We start from the raw sequence: 15000 nt of genomic DNA on the forward strand, positions 1-15000 counted from the left end.
GTCATCACAGGAAGTGAGGTCAGATAAAGGGAGGGTTGAGGCAGCGGCGTTGTTGGCGGTCTGTCACGTCCGCAGCGCATGGACGCCGCGTTGACGGCCGACTGATTAAAAGCGCCGCGTGAGTTCCTGAACTTCTTCCTGGGGAGTTAAAACGGATCACAGACAAACTCGGGAAGTTCAGTTCTTCCAAAATTCCAAACAGCGAAGACAAAACTGAAATTTTCAATGTCCCGGTGACGTCGTGATTTCAGAAAACTGACAAGTCGTCACAATTCCATCACAATTCCATCACAATTCCGTCACAATTCCGTCAGAATTCAGAATTCCGTCAGAATTCCGTCAGAATTCCGTCACAATTCCGTCAGAACCGTCCGATCCGTCTCCTTCCCGGACCGAGCGACTCTGTTAACCTCCGTCTGTCCCTGCAGACGATCTCTTCGCAGATGTCGGCGATCCGGCCTGGATGGCCAGGCTGTCGCTCCCGCTCGCCACCGATTACCACGACAACGTCTTCATCCCCAACGGGCCTCCGTCCCCGGAGGGCGGGTTCCTTCCCCGGGACGTCCTGGACTCCTCGTCCTTCTCCACCTTCGGTAAATATTTGACTGAATCCCGTGAGGAGACGACGGAGAGGGAAGTTTCCAGTTGAACCTGAAGTTCCCTCTCTGTCCCCCCAGGTAAAAGTCCGGACAAGGACGGCCCACTGGGCGGAGCCCTGCTGTCTGAGGTCAGCACCCTCTTTGAAATGCTGATGACGCAGAAGGCCGACGCCCACCCGGGCCCGCCACCGGACGTCCTGTACCGGCTCTCCGCGGCGTACCGTCGCTCGTTGGGCCTGGATGGCAGCGGCACCACGGCTGCAGCCAAGGCAGCAAGGAACTCTGGGAATGCTGAGCAGAGGCCGGCGGTAGCTCCGCCCACAGGGCGACCACAGGGCGGGGCTACGGCTGAGGCTGAACACTGGAAAAGACTGAAGGGGTTTTAGAGGCATTACGCAATAAAACACATCAACACAAACATGTAAATATGAAAAGTTCGATGAAATATTCCTTCTTATGATCTTGCCGATGATACAGAACGGCAGAAAAGAGCCGAATGTGGAGAAGAAGAGGGGTTTGTTGCCAGGGACGTGGCCCCGGAAGACCACAATCCTGACCTGTTCCTCTCCGGGGGGGCAGGACCGTGCACAAACCCTCTTCAACACGTTATGAAATGCTGATATTAATGTTGGTTTTGTAATCTTTTTCAATTAAACAACAGTTAAAAATCCACGTCTGTGTGTGTGTGTGTGTGTGCGCGCGCGCGCGCGATTCCATCACCGACCAAGGTTTAATGTTTCCACCTCAGACATGAAAGAACGGTGTTGGCGCCCCCTGGTGTTCACATGGGCGCACTGCAGCTGATTTACAGCTCCCCTTTCGAGTAACAAAAATGTGCATAAAATCCAACAGAAAATGTGAAAACATTAGAATGTGAAGGTTTTAGTTACTAATTCACCTTTTTTTGTGTGTGTTGATTGATAAAATTGCAAAAGTTGGTCAGCTGACCTTTAGGCAGGATAAATGCCGTCAAGAGGAGATTTACTGACAGTAACAGTTGTGGAGGAATTTGTAATTATTTGCAGTCATGATTTAATGGATCATCATTAAGAAAACAAGGATGTGGATTTAGAGACAGATGACTATAAACCGACCTTAGGACAGATGGATGGATGATGCGGCGCCATCATCGACGCCGTCTACGGAAGCTCGGTGGCTGCCAGTGCTAACGGTCTGACACCGCTAACGACTGTTTGTCAGACCCCGCTAACATCTGCTCCTTCTGTCATTAGGACTTTCTTGGACTCATTTGAGTTGATTTCTGTTCTTCCATCTCATTAGCATGAAGGGCGGCGGCTCCGTTAGCGCTCCCATCATGCTTTTCTGCATCTGTTACATTTTGCCGCCTGTTTGTTTGTGTCCTTGTTCTTCCTCCGCGTGCTGCCGTGAACACAAATCTAATTTAGTTGAGCAGAGCTCGTATAAATGTCAGGAGAGACTCTGAAGCTCATAAAACTCTAATTTCATTTTTATTCATGGGGGATAAAAGACTAAATAAAAGCTAAGCAGAGGTCCACCTGAGCAGGCCCCGCCCCCAATGCTCCTGATTGGCTCTTTACACCTGATTTTAAGCCTTAAGGTTCATGTGTAACTTGATCACATATAATTATTGGATGTGTGAACGTGAAAGGTTTTGACAGGAAGTGACGCCACGGCCGCCTCCTCTTCCTCTCCGTGTCTTCCTCTCATCTTCATCACCACGAACATCTGTGACGCTCCTCTTCCTCCGGGGCCTCCAGAGCTGCTGGTGTTGGAGCTTCACTGACACCTGCTGGTCACCTCAGCCAACTGCAGCAGTGTGTTAAATATCGAAATAAATGCGTAAGTTTTAATGTTTAAAATACGTTCCTCCCAATGTTTAGATCTGTTTATAGTTTTACCCTCTAACAACGTTTACAGCTTCCTTCCTTTTAACATTTCCTCCATTTTAATAGTTTAAATTCCACTTTATTGTCATCTTTTAATAAAGAAGTTTGACACAGAAATTAATGTAAACTCCTTTAATATAAAAACATGAAAATAAAGATTTATTCACAAATAAATGTCACTTTTTTATCACCAGGCTTCCGTCTTCACGCCCGCACAGAGCTGACGTCTTCATCTTCATCTTCATCCACCACGATGCTACCGGATCCGCTCCACGTTCCTCATCCAGACGTTCCCGGGTTAAACAGGGAGCACCGGTCGCTCTCCAGCTGATGTTCTCTTCAGTACAGATGTGACCTGGTCAGGAGAGCGGAATGAAGGCGAGCGTGTCCCGATCAGGAGGAACGAATCAGCAGACGCTCACCTTGAAAAGGCCAACAAAGACACCAGCCCCAGCACCAACTCCAGCCCGTAGAAGACGAGCAGGACGGCGGCCAGGATGAACTCGACCCTCAGGACGAAGGTCTGCAGCAGCAGCACGTAGACGGCGAGCGCCACGCACGGAACCAGGAGGAAGAGCGACAGGCAGGAGGCCAGAGAGCGCTCGCACAGGTTCCCCTTCCAACCTGGGCCGGGGCAGAGTGACGCACAAAGGTCGCCCTTATTTAAATACAGAACATCTGAGAGCAGGAATGGCCTCAGATTCATGTTGCTTTAAACATGGTCTCACCATAAAAGATCCGAAGAGTCTCCAGTCCGAGAAAGAGCAGCATCAGAACCACATCCAGAACCAGGTTGTCTGATGGATACGGCAGTAAGAGCCCTACGACCCAGCAAGAATTACTTTTTTTAAAAGATAAATGTGAAAGAAGTGTGTTTTTTCCTGGTTAATGTGGAGGAGAAGGACTTTCTGAGCCGCAGGGACCTTTATAGATGAAGATCAGAACCTCCACCAGGTAGAAGGCAGCAAAGAACCATTGGTTGAGGTAGAGGAGAACCTGCAGAGGAGTCGATGTAAGCTGGGGGCAGAGTCAAGGAGTCAAGGAGTCGAGGAGTCGAGGAACACACGCATTCACACAGGTGTGTGTGGGGGGTGAAGGATACAGCGGTCTGGTTGCCTGCAACAGACACATTTACAGCATAAACTTAGTAGAAATTAGCAGCCGGCTTCCTTTACTTTTTACTGTGGGCGACTCATTTTCGCATTCAACATAATTCCAGTCGAACTCGCGTGCATTCAGCTCTGATCTTATAGTGATACATCATGAAGCGTATATAAAGTTACCGCATCGAAGGAAAATAACGACTATTTGCCACGTTTCGTTTCCTGCGGCGTTTTCCTGCCCGTGAAACGGACATTAACCTCGGACACAAGCGCGTCTGTCCCGGAGGTTAATCTTAAAACAAGCACATGTTTGTGGGCATCTTTTATTATGAACAAGGAAGGTTGCGCTCACCGGTCGCCATGTTGGATATCCATGGAAACAGCTTGGAGGGAGGTTCTTCTTCGTGTGCTGACACTAGGGCGGGGTGCTGCCCCCTAAAGGCCGATCGAGTAACATCGCCTTCATTAATATGTAGCAGTTACTATAGTTATGAGAATAAGATTGTATAGAAACTGTGTGTGTTGATGCATCTCTAGTCCCTCAGCCTCCGTTAATACAACGGCCCCACCAATCCCTTACTTTTATTGCTTATACACTTTTTCTTAGATACTTTGATCTGATGTTGATCCAAAGGCGTTTCCTGATTGTTTCTCCAATATGAAACAAGTGTTCTTTTGAATTCTTTTGCTAGATACCGTTGGGATAGACGAGGCAAGGACTAAAAACTACAAGTACCAGCACCCCTATACGGCTCTCTGATTGGTCAGAGCGACGCGATGGTTTACGTGGCACTGCTGTTTCTGCGCAGGCGCAGTCGAGCGATCTCCCGGTAGGAAGATGGTGCCACTCAGGATGCGGTCGTGCTTGTCGTCGGTTTTGCTTCTGAATGTTTTCTATAGCGCTGTCTCTTCGCTGTACTTCCACATCGGAGAAACCGAGAAGAAATGCTTCATCGAGGAGATTCCGGACGAAACGATGATCATCGGTGAGTGTCTGGACACGGAGCTGGCCACCGGCTAATGCTAACGGCTAACTCTTTAACTTCATCCAGTTGGCCAATCACACAGATTTAGTTTGTTTTACAGAAGCTTCTTACAGCACATGTGCGGCTTTTGTTATCACCGGAATAAAACATGAACCAGAAACTGGTGGCTCAGTTATGGTTTGTTTTTAAACCCATTAGTTGGAATGACATTACGTCTCGGCGTATATTACATTAGTGTAGCACGTGTGTTTTCTCAAGTCGGGTTTGCATGTAAGATGTTGAAGAAAAATCCCAATAGGCATACATCCGGTAATTTTATGCATTTGTTTTGTAGATTTCATTTGTGACACTGCAAACACCTGTTCAATTAAGTATCACCAGGAAGTGATGTCATTATTTCCGGTTTAAAGAACAGGCGGAGTCTTGGCTGCTGAGATTTACATAAACATATTTAGCTTAAGAAATATTAATATTTTCATCTGCATGTAGAAGAAGGCCATATTTGAAGCAGTTAGACTAAAGATACACACATATATAAAGAGCCTTCACACGTGACCTAACGTATAGGACATGAATGAGGACGTATACAACTGTTGGATGGCTGGTTTGTGTTCAACCACTCATGTACACACTTTAGTACATTTGATTTTTGACTGTGAATTTTCAGTTTTTACGCGTCTGCATTAAACAGGAAGTGATGTTCAAGGACTGAGGTATCTTGAGGTGGGACTGTGGAATCTGCTGCTTTCTCCCATTCGTTCCCATTCTGCTCGTGTGTTTGTTCAGGCAACTATCGGACTCAGCTATATGACAAACAGAAAGAGGAATACCTTCCAGCCACCCAGGGTCTGGGGATGTTTGTGGAGGTCAAAGATCCTGATGAAAAGGTAAAGGTTCTCTCATAAACGACGTCTTCGCCGTTAACGTCAGCCAGAGTTTAAAGTGCGTGACTGTCGCCTGCAGGTGATTCTGTCTCGACAGTACGGTTCAGAGGGACGTTTCACCTTCACCTCTCACACACCCGGAGAACATCAGATCTGTCTGCACTCCAACTCCTCCAAGTTCTCCCTGTTTGCAGGAGGAATGTTGGTGAGGAGGAGCAATGCCATGAACCAATAGTAACATTTAGAAGCTCGTTTAAAGTCTGACAGTGTCTTTGTGAGGCTGCTGTCTGACGGGAAATCTGTTGTGATGGTGTTAATGTCTTAATTCATGTTGCAGAGAGTTCACCTGGACATCCAGGTCGGTGAACATGCCAACAACTACGCTGAGATCGCCGCCAAAGACAAGCTGACAGAGCTGCAGCTCAGGGTGAGGCAGCTGGTGGAGCAGGTGGACCAGATCCAGAAGGAGCAGAACTACCAGAGGGTCAGTATCACCGTCCCGGGTCAGATCAGAAGCCCGGGTCTCAGAGGGAAGACGACGATGATCAGCATGTTCTCCTCGTGTGTGTGTCTTGTCTCTTCAGTATCGGGAGGAGCGTTTCCGGCAGACCAGCGAGAGCACGAACCAGCGAGTCCTCTGGTGGTCCATCGTTCAGACCATCATCCTGGTGGCCATCGGAATCTGGCAGATGAGACACCTCAAGAGCTTCTTTGAGGCCAAAAAGCTGGTGTAAAGTTACTGTGTGTGTGTGTGTGTGTGTGTGTGTGTGTGTGTGTGTGTGGTGTGTGTGTGTGTGTGTGTGTGTGTGTGGTGTGTTGTGTGTGTGTGTGTGTGTGTGTGTTGAAGATGCAGTACTGGGAGTGGGATGATCATCGGTGGTCACTGCTGTTGGAGCCTGAAATGATGCAGAAAATCACACTCGTTCGATTCAACTTATTGTCTTTTAGGTTTGTTTTTCCCTCCTACTGTCAAAGTCTACGAGAGATTTTACAGTTTATTGTTCCACAAGGTGAAGCCAGCGGCTCTGGGACGGCTGAAATAAAGCAGTTTGCTTGTTCTTGTTACTGCACGTGTGAGAATCTTTGTTGATGTATTTCTGGGGGTCGTCGACCTTAAAGGCGGCGGCGGCCTCGGCACCACGTCGCCGTTGGACCCTCTGCAGGAGGCAGAGCTGCAGTTTCAGGTTTACATCCAACCAAACATGCAAACACCTGACCTGTCCATCATTTTATGTACCGTTCTACAAGATGAAATAAGTAATAAAGTAAGAATAAACAGACATTCGAGCCAATATCGGTGTGGTAAATGTTGGGAAAAGCTGCAGTGTGGAGGTTGTTTTTGTTCTTTAGCAGGTCGGTGGGGTTTGTGCTGCAGCCAGCCACCAGGGGGAGACTCTGAAACCTTTCACAAGCTTTTAATTTGTTGGGGGGGAGATGATTTGAGTTGGACTGCATGAAAAACTACTGTATAACCCAAAACAAAGGTCTCAGGTTTGATTTTAAAGTCCCACCTAAACTCACCTTCACTCGCTGTGGAGTCGACCTGAACCTCCTCACACACGAGTGGCACTTCAGCTTTTATTTTTGAGTTGGGATGTTCATAAGTTTTTGTCAACTTGGTTAAATAAAGTTTTGTCACATTTTTAACATCGTTATTCTTCCCCAGGGTGATTTTATAACGTTTATAAAGTCATGTCAGACACACTCAACTATTTGCTGTAAAAACAAAATGTTGATTAAATAAAGATGAGGTTTCTGAGGATTTAAAACGAAATGTTTGATGAGATTTTCTCAGTTTGATTCAGTCAGATTTGCTGCTGTTAATGAAACTTTTTGAAAACTGCCAGAAATGCCGATGGCTTTAATTTGTTTCCTGTGTAAATTAATGACAATAATATTCCAACTGGCTTCCTAATGTTGACCAAAGTCATTTTCATATTATGGAAAATATAGAAAAAGTAAGACATTTTCTATAAATTGTAGAAGACCAAACTAAAATCATGATCAGTGAATTTCTTTGTTAATGTAATTTAACAGACTAATATCGTAAGAGGAACCTTTGTCATTGTTTCCACCCGGACCCTTTAGCGTGTCGAACAGCGACGCCGCGTCCTGTTTGTGCTGCTTCTATTTAGGCTCAAATCGCGTCAAATATTACCGGTGTGATTCCACATCGAGAATTTTTAAATTCTATTTACCGAATTTTAAGGTTGATTGTCGCTTCGTTTCCGCTCACTGACACAAAAAATGGAGTCGAGATGAAAGTTGTTGAACCCGGAGCAGCGGACTGCGTGAACCGCTACATGCTACGTGTACAGTCGCGGTGAGCTGCCATTCATGCGGGTCGCGGACAGAACCAGAACCAGACGATCCGGTTTAACTCACCTATTTACGCCTTAAGCGTCCATCACCGTTGGGGGCTGTCGAGCAAGCTAAAGCTAAAGCGGCTAGCATGGAGGAGCGTCCGGGCTCCGTCAACATAAAGTGATGAGACCGATCGAAAAGCGAGATCTAATGAACCTGTGATCATCAGCAAAGATGATGTATCCATCGAGAAGAAAGCCGGTGCTCTACTTTAAGGAGGAGAGGAGGTGAGAGAATGAAGCTTCTGTCCGCTATACTCACAAAAACCAATGGATGTTTTTTTCCCCCTGTTGGGTCGTTAAAATCCGAGAAGAGAAGTGAGTAGATGTGACTGGCGAGGTTCTCCGGCTGGTTCTCAGCCCTTCAGAGGGGGTTCGGCTGCTTGGGAAGATTCCAAATATCTAAATATCATTCTAGACGTTTTTGCTTTAATTACTTGATCAAAGCAGCAAGAGGGGGGGGGGGGCACCGCTGCATTAGAGTCTGGGAGCCTCAAAGTCCCAGTTCACACGCTACCGTGACCTCCAGAATAAAACCAGAACCACCATCGTTTCCTCTGGACCAGCAGCTGGCGGGGAGCTTTTAGCATCGCCCGAGCTAACTTAGCCCCCCCCTCCAGCGGCTAAGCTAGGCTCATTAGGCTCATTAGGCTCATTCCCGCCCCGGGCCGGTTCCCTTTGGACCGAGCTGTTGCTTTGGCCCTTTTTTTAGCTCCAGCGACATTAACCTGATGACATCACCACAGCAGAGTCTCGCGTGCACGCTTTTCCTCATTATTTATGCGTTGACGTGTGTAAGTGTGTCTAGGCCAAGACGCGATCACGTGACCGAGGCGTGTCCTTCCAGGTTCCTGTCCCCCAGGTGCTCCATCTACAAGCTCTTCATCGTCTGCACGGTCCTGCTGCTCGTCTCTCTGCTCTGGCTTCAGCTCAGCTGCTCGGGAGACATGACCTCATCGGCGGAGGACCGCCCCCAGCTCCGCCCCCAGCAGCGCCCGCCGCCGTGCCAGGCCGAGGCTCAGGCGTCCGCCGCGGACGACCCCTCCTGGGGTCCTCACAAGCTGGCCGTGATCGTCCCCTTCAGAGAGCGCTTCGAGGAGCTGCTCGTCTTCGTCCCCTTCATGCACGGCTTCCTAAGCAAGAAGAAGATCCGCCACAAGATCCTGGTCATCAACCAGGTGGACCGCTACAGGTGAGGCCGGGTCCCTCCTGGAACCGCCGGGCTGAACGCAACCACTCCCTGTCCTCTCCGTTCCCCCAGATTCAACCGAGCGTCTCTGATTAACGTGGGTCACCTGGAGAGCGGGAACGACACCGACTACCTGGCGATGCACGACGTGGACCTGCTGCCCCTGAACGACGCCCTGGACTACGGCTTCCCTGAGGAGGGGCCGTTCCACGTGGCCTCGCCGGAGCTCCACCCCCTTTACCACTACAAGACGTACGTGGGAGGGATCCTGCTGCTCACCAAGAAGCACTACGACATGGTATTGTTGTTGTTGTTGTTGTTGTTGCTGATGCAGTACATGTTTGCCACCAGTAGGTGGCAGCAAGGCGGCGTGAGCTAGAATTGAGGGGTCGAGATGCATGAAAGCAAAAGTTTGGACACTTCCTGATGTTTTACTGGTTTTAGCTTTGAACATTCGCTTCTGTTCCAGTGCAATGGGATGTCCAACCGCTTCTGGGGGTGGGGCCGCGAGGACGACGAGTTCTACCGGAGGCTGAAGAAAGCCCAGCTCCAGGTGAGGGTTCTGCTCCCAGCGGCCCGGATGTCCTCCGGCACATTGTCACTGTGTTGTTTTTGGTTCCTTTAGTTGTTCAGACCGAGCGGAATTACCACAGGTTACAAAACCTTCCTCCACATACACGACCCGGCCTGGAGGAAGAGGGACCAGAAGAGGGTCGCGGCCCAGAAACAGGTACTGACCCGAGTCCCCCTTAGAAGTGAGGCTCAACCGTCCCGAGGAGCAGAAATGGCTTTTGTCTGCTTTGATCTTTGCTTTTATCCCTTTCAAATAAATTCAGTCCCTCCTCCTGGTCCCTGCTCCACTCACTGGTTCCGGGTCTCTGGTTCTGGTCCCTGTAGGAGCAGTTCAAGGTGGACCCCGAGGGCGGCCTGTCTAACCTGCGTTATGAGGTGGAGAGCCGACAGGAAGTGGTGATCGGGGGGGCTCCCTGCACGGTCATCAACACCCGACTGGGCTGTGACCAGAACCAGACCCCCTGGTGTCTGCTGGGGTAGGGGAGTCCTGGTGGACCTCTGACAGGTGACCCGGGGCCTCAGGTGTCGGGCTGGAGACGATGACACGAGATCACCTGACCGGCCGCGGCGCCGCTCATTGGCTGTTTCCTGCTGCTTTTATTTTGATAGGCTGGGCTGGAAATGACATCATCGGTGTGGCTGTGGGGTCCGGATCAAGTTTTCTTTTGTTTCTGCTGTCGAAGCGTCGCTCACACTGGGGGAACCAGAACTTTCTCTGTTTGTAGAACTTTCTTTTAGAACCTGGAGAAACGTCCCGTTTTTCCACATCTTGTTGCTTTTTTCCTCCCCGCTCGAAACGCACGATTCACCAAAGAAAGTCTCGACTCCTGATGGGATTCAGATTTGATCCAGTAATTCTCCAGTAAACTGAGCCGAACCAGAACCGGACCTCAGGATCAGTTGATCCACGTTTCCTCTGATCCCACAATTTAAAACTCACATCTCATCTCGAATTCTTCACAAACATTATTTAAGGTGTACGGTGCACCATCGAGGCTTTACGCTTTATTCCGCCTCGCCGTTGCCATGGCGACGCCTCCTCTCGTCAGTGCGTTTGGGAGGTTTCTCCTGTTTTAGCAGCAGTTTTGGGGCGTTCGCCTCATTTCAAATCACCTCTGAAAAGCTTCTAAAGCAAAGTGACTTTTTACCGTCACTTTTTTAACCAGTATTATTTTCTAAAGGCCGATTTTGGTTCGATGGTCGACCACGTGACTTCCCGTCAGCCTCGACTGCCACGGTCAGAACCTTGACTCTTATTTTGGTAGGATTGTCTTTCCTCTCTGCTGGTACTGTGCGGACCGGCCTCCAGGGGGCGCTGCGCCATTGCGGGATATTGTCGACTTGATTTCTATTTTAATTTTGGACATTGTGTATTTGTACAATAGTGGATATTTATAAAATAAAATAAAAACACGGCGTTTTCCCTGTTTTTATGCTCTGCTGCCCACAGAAGTCATATTTCACTCTCGGTTGGAAAAACAGGAAGTTGTGTTTCTGGTGACGCCTAATTATCAGCTAATTGTTGTGTTATTCTTTATCTTTATCTTAACGCAGCTGTTGGCAAAACTGTGACAGAAGAAATGATCCAACTGGAGCTGAAATCACAACTGCCTGTTGTCACGTAAAATCAAGGAAATCCAACTGAGAGGCGCTAATTAATTACTAAATGACTCCTGCAACAGAAAAAGCTGAAAATCTGCCTCTCCGAATTTTAGGTCGCGTGTAGTCAAATAAAAGCCAATTAATTAAAAGTCAAATAAAAGCCTGGAGGTCGGAATGAGGCTCCGTCCGGTGGCGCTGCTCCTCTGGCGGACACCAGGGGGCAGTAGCGCGCTTCCGCCCGGATTTGGGCTCTTTCCTGACCCTCGGGTCAACGTTTAACTACAGTAGATGTGCGAAAGTGTTGCGTGTGTGTGCGCGCGCGCGCGTCCGTGCGCGTGTCCAGGAGCTTTCAGCGGCAGCCAGTGACGGTGTGACAGACGAACGAGCGTCTGACCATCTGTAGGTGGACTGCTGCCCGCACGCACGCGCGCACGCACGCGCACACATGCTTAAGCAAGGAGCAGCAGATGGAGGATGCATCTTTATGTTAAAGGAGAAATTATACTGATGTGTTCTTATCTGACGACTAATTTATCTTCTTTTGGGAATTTTCATTAATTACCTCATTAATGAATTACGTTTGGAGCTCGAAAGTGGGCGTGGCCAGACGGAGAGCAACGAACCAGCGGCGGGGCGCATCCACGCGCGCGCGCAGCTGTTCCTGGCGGACGTGAGACCGCGTGCACGTGTCTTTGCTCCGCAGGTATTTCAATTTTTTTAATGGTTCACGTTGGTGTTGCGGCTCCTGGCCGCTGGGGGGCGCTGCGATGCCGTTCCAGCAGAAACCGGATGAACGGGTGAGTTCACGCTGTCACACCTGCACAGGTAGAGTCGCGGCCCTGAGCATCAGCTCCGCTTGTGTCCTTCTTGGCTCTGTTTACTTTGTTGCTGCGTCTTTACGAGTGTGAAGGTGGTTATAAGGTGTGACAGTGTGTCATTACACCCCCCCCCCCCCCCCCCCCCCCCCCGGCGGCCCGGCGCTGGTCTCGGGCATTTTTGTCATAGCTGCTGTGCAGGTGAAAACACGCCGCTGCTGCTGCTAATGTTCCCCTCCTGCAGCAATTTGTCCTCCCAGCGGCTCGTAAATAACTGATGAGCAGCAGCGGCTTTTATCACGTTTCTGAGCCGACGCTGATTTATGGCGCCTGTCACGATCACAGCAGCAGCTCAGATTTATGGACGCGGCGTCGTTCGGTCGGTAGGAGCGACTGTTCAGAACCAGCCAGAACCAGCCAGAATCAACCAGAACCAGCAAGAATCAGCCAAAACCAGCCAGAATCAACCAGAACCAGCCAAAACCAGCTAGAATCAACCAGAATCAGCAAGAATCAACAAAACCAGCCAGAATCAACCAAAACCAGCAAGATCAGCCAAAACCAGCCAGAATCAACCAAAACCAGCCAGAATCATCCCAAACCAGCCAGAACCAGCCAAATCAACCAGAACCAGCCAGAACCAGCCAAAACCAGCTAGAATCAACCAGAACCAGCAGAATCAGCCAAACCATCCAGAATCCCAAAACCAACCAAAACCAGCAAGAATCAACCAAAACCAGCAAGAATCAGCCAAAACCAGCCAGAATCAACCAAAACCAGCCAGAACCAGCAAGAATCAGCCAGAACCAGCCAGAACAGCCAGCCAAAACCAGCTAGAATCAACCAGAACCAGCAAGAATCAGCCAAAACCAGCCAGAATCAGCCAGAATCAACCAAAACCAACCAGAATCACCAGAATCAGCAAGAATCAGCCAGAATCGTCTGGTTTCAGGAGGTCGCCGTCAGCGCTGGAGCTGGGCCAGCAGGAACCGACCTGGTTCCAGTCCCCCCCCCCCCTCCCGTTGTCTCACAGGTCGCCGTCCTTCGCCGAAGAATCGCAACCTCGACATCAGGCCAACAAAGGCGGCGAGGCTGCGGACAGACGAGAGCCGAAACCGTCGGAAGCTTTTCTGTCAGCCGGCGGGAATGTCGGGCACCGTCGGCTGACCCGGGAAACTCCAACAAACTCCAGAAAACTCCAACAAACTCCACAAAACTCCAGAAAACTCCAACAAACTCCAACAAACTCCAGAAAACTAGCCGAAGTTTCCTGATCCTCCGGCCGTTGCTGCGTCTTCTCCTGGACACGCGGCCTTGGCCTCTTTGATGCTAACCCGCTAGCTGTTGTATCCCGTCGTCGTAGCAACGGCGCTGCTGATGGAACCCATGACGACCGTTGAATGTTCCTCCGGTTGAAAACGTCTGTCGTTGTTTCTTTAGACGTCCCGAAGTTTCGTCTCCTGACGTGATCATGAAGTGAAACCTCGCCTCCGGGCGGGTGTTTATGGAGGCGGCCCCCGTCCCGGCGCCACGGCGCCGTCACCCCCAGTCGGCGTAAATGACCTGGAAGTGAAGCGTGTTGATGATGTGGCTGCAGACGTGTCCACAGACGTCGGAGCGGCGGAGAATCTTCACACCGACCAAGAATAAATCAAATCTTCTCTTTCTCAAGTTTTCCGAGGAAGCCCGAAGAGTCGGCAGAAGTCCGGAGGCCCCAGAGGTCCAAACCTGAACACTGGTGCCGGAACGGATCCACTGGATCGACCCGTGTGGAGGAGGAGACTGGATCACAACATGGACGACCCAACAAGCAGGGACGAGCAGGGAAGCAATTAGCCGCTAATTGTGTCAATTGGGGAGCTGTTAGCATCAGTTAGGGGCAGGAGAGACTCCTGCAGGAAGAGCCTGGGGGCCACACACACACACACACACACACACACACACACAGATAAAGGGATTGTCAACACCCAGGCTCACCTGAGACCCCCCCAGGTGTGGGCTCATCAGAGCCGAACGCTGACAGGTCAGATCAGCTTCCAGACCAAAGCAAACGATCACCGATCGCCTCAAAGCTCAGATCTGATCATGTGATCAAGGCTTGAGTCATTGATAAGGGGCGGAGCCACAGCATCAATATCAGCTCTTTAATATCATAAAGTCATTTTATGTTCCCAAACTGGATCCAAACCACAACAATATAAACTCTGACCACCCGGAGTTTTGGTTTTATTGGAATGTTAGAATTTCTTCAACAAATATCCGTTTTTCCAAATGTTAAAGAGCAAAAAGTTGAGGTCTGTGATTGGCTGACAGCCGTGGGGGGGCGGGGACTTTGGAGACATAATTTGGAGTTAAATTTAATCGGCACTTTGTTTCCACTTCCTGTCCTCGTCCTCTGTTAACCGTCACCGTCTGGACCTCCTCATTAAAGCCGTAAATCTCAGGTGTTCTGTGTCGTCTAGACCTCCTGTCTGACGCTTGGCTCCGCCCACAACCACCTGGGGGAGGCCGTTGCATGGCTACATAGCTGGTGATAAATTGCTATGGAAACCACAGGTGTCTGTCTCAGGTGGTCTGAATCAGATAGGAGCCCCTCCCCTTAAAACACACACACACATTTTCTACTTCCATCTTTGTGAGGACTTTAACAGACATATTCCATCCCCCAGACCCCCCCCCCCCCCCCCCTGACCCCTGACCCCAACCTTAACGTAAACCCAACTCTAACCTGGACCTTCAAACCAAGTCTGAACCCTCAAACACACCTGTGGACTCCAAAATGTCCCCACTTTGCTAGGTAAATGTGTAGCCTCGTAGCTTTGGTCACCCACAGGACGAGTTAGAATAAAAGAAATTAAACCGGCGGCGCCTCCGGGCGGGTGTTTATGGAGGCGGCCCCCGTCCCGGCGCCGTGGCGCCGTCACCCCCAGTCGGCGTAAATGACCTGAAAGTGAAGCGTGTTGATGATGTGGCTGCAGACGTGTCCACAGACGTCGGAGCGGCGGAGAATCTTCACAC

The 15000-nt window shown here is 49.9% G+C and overlaps 4 protein-coding genes across 4 annotated transcripts in view; 3 read left to right on the plus strand and 1 right to left on the minus strand.

Annotated features, from left to right (window-relative positions):
- pcdh12 (protocadherin 12) overlaps positions 1-1271 on the plus strand; it is an 8625-nt gene extending 7354 nt beyond the window's left edge. Inside the window, 2 exon segments of the mRNA XM_057043466.1 lie at positions 429-593; positions 678-1271. Coding sequence (XP_056899446.1) covers positions 429-593; positions 678-985 — 473 coding nt within the window. The 3' untranslated portion in view covers positions 986-1271.
- A 1313-nt stretch (positions 1272-2584) lies between these two features.
- Positions 2585-4005, minus strand: LOC130531497 (transmembrane protein 216-like). The gene is made up of 6 exons (XM_057043553.1): positions 3923-4005; positions 3570-3583; positions 3391-3484; positions 3196-3288; positions 2890-3091; positions 2585-2822 (listed from the first exon to the last, which is right to left on the minus strand). The coding sequence occupies exons 1-6, from the start codon at positions 3930-3932 to the stop codon at positions 2807-2809; spliced, it is 429 nt and encodes a 142-aa protein (XP_056899533.1). The 5' UTR covers positions 3933-4005; the 3' UTR covers positions 2585-2806.
- A 365-nt stretch (positions 4006-4370) lies between these two features.
- On the plus strand, positions 4371-7214 carry tmed9 (transmembrane p24 trafficking protein 9). The gene is made up of 5 exons (XM_057043544.1): positions 4371-4556; positions 5343-5443; positions 5520-5645; positions 5778-5924; positions 6025-7214. The coding sequence occupies exons 1-5, from the start codon at positions 4409-4411 to the stop codon at positions 6172-6174; spliced, it is 672 nt and encodes a 223-aa protein (XP_056899524.1). The 5' UTR covers positions 4371-4408; the 3' UTR covers positions 6175-7214.
- Positions 7215-7516: 302 nt separating this feature from the next.
- b4galt7 (xylosylprotein beta 1,4-galactosyltransferase, polypeptide 7 (galactosyltransferase I)) lies at positions 7517-10983 on the plus strand. The gene is made up of 6 exons (XM_057043525.1): positions 7517-8031; positions 8651-8995; positions 9065-9290; positions 9462-9545; positions 9618-9722; positions 9890-10983. The coding sequence occupies exons 1-6, from the start codon at positions 7979-7981 to the stop codon at positions 10043-10045; spliced, it is 969 nt and encodes a 322-aa protein (XP_056899505.1). The 5' UTR covers positions 7517-7978; the 3' UTR covers positions 10046-10983.
- Positions 10984-15000: the final 4017 nt, after the last annotated feature.

The sequence above is a fragment of the Takifugu flavidus genome, chromosome 9 (genome assembly GCF_003711565.1).
Source record: "Takifugu flavidus isolate HTHZ2018 chromosome 9, ASM371156v2, whole genome shotgun sequence".
NCBI classification, from domain to species: domain Eukaryota; kingdom Metazoa; phylum Chordata; class Actinopteri; order Tetraodontiformes; family Tetraodontidae; genus Takifugu; species Takifugu flavidus.